Source organism: Gavialis gangeticus, unplaced genomic scaffold (genome assembly GCF_001723915.1).
Source record: "Gavialis gangeticus isolate Ggan-Ray unplaced genomic scaffold, GavGan_comp1, whole genome shotgun sequence".
NCBI lineage: Eukaryota > Metazoa > Chordata > Crocodylia > Gavialidae > Gavialis > Gavialis gangeticus.
The window spans coordinates 58,377,723-58,382,071 of NW_017728992.1; the positions used below are offsets into that span (position 1 = coordinate 58,377,723).

At 45.2% G+C, this 4,349-nt stretch overlaps 1 protein-coding gene across 2 annotated transcripts in view; it reads right to left on the bottom strand.

Moving 5' to 3' along the window:
* The window catches only part of JARID2 (jumonji and AT-rich interaction domain containing 2), a 410,278-nt gene that overhangs the window by 43,604 nt on the left and 362,325 nt on the right, over positions 1-4,349 (bottom strand). For both annotated transcript variants that reach the window (XM_019523000.1, XM_019523003.1), the window contains one exon: positions 1,864-2,881. In XM_019523000.1, the coding sequence (XP_019378545.1) occupies positions 1,864-2,881 (1,018 nt within the window). The remainder of the gene's footprint in view (positions 1-1,863; positions 2,882-4,349) is intronic.

Below are 4,349 nucleotides of genomic sequence, written 5' to 3' on the forward strand. Positions count from 1 at the left end.
TTTATTTAAAAAAAAAAAAAAAAAAACAGCTTCTTTTGAAGGGGTGGGAAAATGTAAAAGTCACATAGCAAGCAGGCTCATTAAAACAAAATCTTAAATTTTCAGGCATGCATTTAATGCCAAGCCTTGAATATACCTCTACTATTGGAAAATAATTTTAAATCCGAGACTGAAGCCAACGGGTTTCTAACCTGTGTGAGCTGATTATCTCCAGGTTCTTTTCTCCCTTTCTGCATCATTTTAATTTCCTATATATGTTATGTTTAAATGCAAATAGGTTAGTTGGAGCATAAGCTCCATGAGACTGGATGTATTATTTTGTTCTGATTATACAGCACCTAGCATCCAGGTTCTGATGCATAAATAAAGCTCCTAAGGCTTACGATAATGTAAATAAATACCATCAATGCAATCAGAAGGCTGTGAGGTCAGGGACACACACACACACACACACACACACACACACACACAAAAAAATATCAAGAAACAAAGAGTTAACCCTGGTCCAGGAGTCTTAACTTAGCCATCTTGTACACACACAGCTCTTGTTTCCATTGCCAGTTTTAACTTCACTTTAATATACATCCATAGTGTACAACAGGTATACAAAAGGGTTGATGTAGTGCTGACAGAGTAATCTTAACTTTTAGGAATCCCTAAAATGTTGCATATTTGATTTTACAATCTTAACATTACAGTCAAATTACTTTTCTGCCTAGACAATACAGTAGAATATAGATCCCAATTCCTCCTCAAAATTCTATTGTAATATTTAACGACACATTATGGAGGAGTTCTTGGTTCATTATCTATCTTGCAATTTCTGTAGGGTTCTATTTTTCCCCACTATTCTATTTATGTGTTGAAAACCAAACAGAAATTTGACTCTAACTGGGGAAAAAAGTGCATTTTAAATAAAATAATACAGATAGCAGTCTCAGAGGGAATAATGTCTCAAAGGCAAAACTAATGCCTCAGGCTACAATGTTAAGATCCCATGAGCTTGAACTCAGTGAGAAGTTAAATATACAAGTGTTTACTGAAAGATAAATGTATTCATTTTTCAATGCTGCTTACAGACAGCAAATGTGAAGTTGGTTAGAGATCAAAAGCCACACTTACGATCCAATAGTTTGTTTTCCTTTACTTGCATGAATGTTCTTTACAAAGCACTGTCACATTTCTATCACACATGTCATATTTGACAGCAGACCATAAACCACAAATTCTTTTAAATAAATGATTTTTGCTCAGGCAACCACCTGCTGAGAGAAATAATGAAACCTCCATTTTGCAACGAACCACATTTTAACTACCTATTCTTGACACTTAATGATTGTTAAATGTCTGCAGGTCACTGGAAACGTGTGCTTTTAAGTGTCTAGATATCCAAAAAGAAGTCAGTTCAAAGACTTCTCTCCCCCTTGGTTAAATGCTTTTGAAGGAAGGAAATCTGGGGAAGGGAAGGAGTATTTGTTTTCCAGTTTAGCAGCACTACATAAATTGTAACAGAAAACCTCCTTGGGAAGCCCCTAAAACCTTCCAGTGCAACATTAAGCTAAGAATATGCTTATTTTTAAGAGTAAGTGGGAATACTCATAACCAGGCTTTGAAAAAAAAAAAAAATCAATGAAAATTCAAGGTGGGATTAACCTGCCCGTGTGAAGCATTATACAGAAGACTGCACTGCAACCACCTGCACTGCACCTGGTCTTCAAAAAAAAAAAAAAACAACACAGATGTTTCTAGTGTCCTGTAGTTTCACAAGGGTTCGCTTAAATCCCAAAAGCAAACGAAGCATAAAGTTTAACACTCAATGGCCTACAAACTGTGGGCAAGGGGCAGTGGAAGAACAGTGCTTACCTATGAGTGGGAGTTCGTCCATGGTAATGCCCTGAGATTTGAGGTGCTTCTTGATACAGGCCAACCGCTGCACATTGGGTCCCCAGCGCTTGCCCAGCTTATGTATGTGCTGAATCTGCGTCACAAACCGCATTTCGTCGTTCAGCTTGCACTCAGGTCTCCAGTCTGGAGGAGGAATCACCCTGCACATCCCATACTTCTCTACCTGAGCTCGGACTGACTCAATGTATATCAACGGGTCGTGGAACTCCTTGGCGGAGGGCCTGAGGATGGGAATCTCCCCCAGCATCCCCCACCCAGACTTACTGCTGCCCTTTTCGTGCTTTCCCGTCGATTCTTGTGGTTTGTGCAAGGACTCAGTATGAGAGGTAGAACGATTTTCACAGGAGGCATTTTCAGTTTTGCCGTGTGCTTGTTTCCCTGGCGTATTCTTTCCAGCAGTGGCTCTTTTCGGCCTATTTCTTTCCAAACTCTTCTCCGGCACTTCCTTTTTTACATGTCCATTCAGCAAAGGCTTTTCCACAACTGCCTTTTTGCTTGCAGCTTCCGTTAAGCTAATTGCCCCTTTGATCTTCTTGGTGGGCGACTGTATTTTGTCTATTTGATTCGTCTCTTCCAGCCTCCTCTTAGAATTGCGAAGCCCCTCCCTCAACTGTCTCCCCACCTCCTTAGTGCATGTCTTTTGGTTCAACTTGCCATTGACCTTTACACTGTTAACAGCGGTATCGTTGGACTTGGACACTCCAAGGGATAGCACCTGTTTGCGGGTTTTTGCATTGCTACTTTCTATTTTCCCTGAGATTGTGTGGTTAACAGGTGAACTGGGTTTGTGGTGAGTTAGTTTGGTTTCCTTGACCAGTTCTTTCTTGGCTTTGGTGTACGTGACAGTTCCCTTTGTCACTGTTGCAGTATACTTCACAGTTTTGGGCGGTGAAGGTCTGACTTCTCTCATCTTTTTGGCACTGGCTGCATTTGCACCCGGAGATGACATCCGAGTGATCCCGTTGACTTTAGAAACCTGGGAGAGCCAGGAGCATCAGAAAAGGTGGAAGGAAGGAAACAGAAAACAGAAAAGTCAATTAGTAATGCTGAATGTCTTTTCTGAGTTTCTTGTTTGATAGGGAACACTAAAAGACAACCCCTTTCTGTAGTCCTGACTCCTGAATAAGGCCACAGGATTTGGCTCTTCATGTAATCATACATTTCATCCAGAGCAGACCAGGATCTGGACACATTTTTAAGACAATTAGAATTGGGGAAAAATAAAATAAAAGTAAGCCAATCCTGCTCTAAGTGTATACAGCACATGCTTCTGCCTCGAGTAGAGGCAAAGGCACATGACACATGCTGTTCCACTTAAGAATGCTACTGCATTCCTCAACTACTGTAAATGTCCCTTATGGTATCACAGAAATGGATACTCCAATCCAATACTTTTACAAACAACCCCTTCAGGACTCAAGATGCTATTCCCTCCCCCCACCCAAGTACACACACAAATAAATACCCCCTAACTAGGCACGAGTGGTTTAGTATTAATGAGTAATGCACAGAATTCCCTCCCACCCCATTCCTAGGAGCTTACAAAATTGAGCACTCGTATTTGAACAAACATCAACCTACACTTAAACCAGGGGTTCCCGTGGCAGGTCCCTGGGTCCTACCTGGCCTAGGCACCGTCCTGGCCTGCCACCCCCTGGGCACACAGCAGAGCTTGAGCAGCTCCACAGCTGGACTACTTTTCTAGGCTGCCCAGGCAGTGGTGGCACCTTCTGGCTGCCACTGTTGCTGGCCCCAGCCCTGTGGTACTGGTGGGGACTCACACGCACAGCCCTGACCTCAAACTGCCCCATGCCCGCTCTGGACTTGGCCCAGAGGAGTGGACTGGACCAGCTCCAGAGCAGCCAGAACCAAGACACACAGCCCCAACCCCAGCCCACCCTGTGCCTGCTCCAGACTCGCCCACCCATGTTAAGCAGCAGCAGCTGGGCAGAAAGTGCTGCTTGGTGCTGGGGAAAAGCAGCCCCTCCCCCTCACCGCTGCCAGGCCCTTCTTGCTGCAGCCGCCTGGGACCCACACCCAGGCTGCCCTGCGGCTCCTCTGCACTGCTACCACTGCCTCAACTGGGCAGAGGCAGCAGTGACAGTGGCAGAGAGGAGCTGCAGGGCAGTCTAAGCACGGGCTCTAGGCAGCTACACCAAGGAGCACTTCTCAGCAGTGAAGGGGAAGGGCTCTTTTCCCCCATGCCAAGCAGCAGCTTGTCTGGCTGCTGCCGCTGCTCAGCATGGACGGGTGAGCAGGAGTAGGCACACGGCAGACCGGGTTCAGGGCTGTAAGCGGTTTCCAGCTGTTCTGCTCTGGCCTGGGAGTGGGCCAGGGTCAGGGCTTGGGCTGTGAGTTGTTGGCAGTAGCAGGTAGGAACCACAGGGCTCACAGGCCTGCGGGACATGGAAGGGGAAGGGAGGGGAGTGGTGACTGGTTTGGGG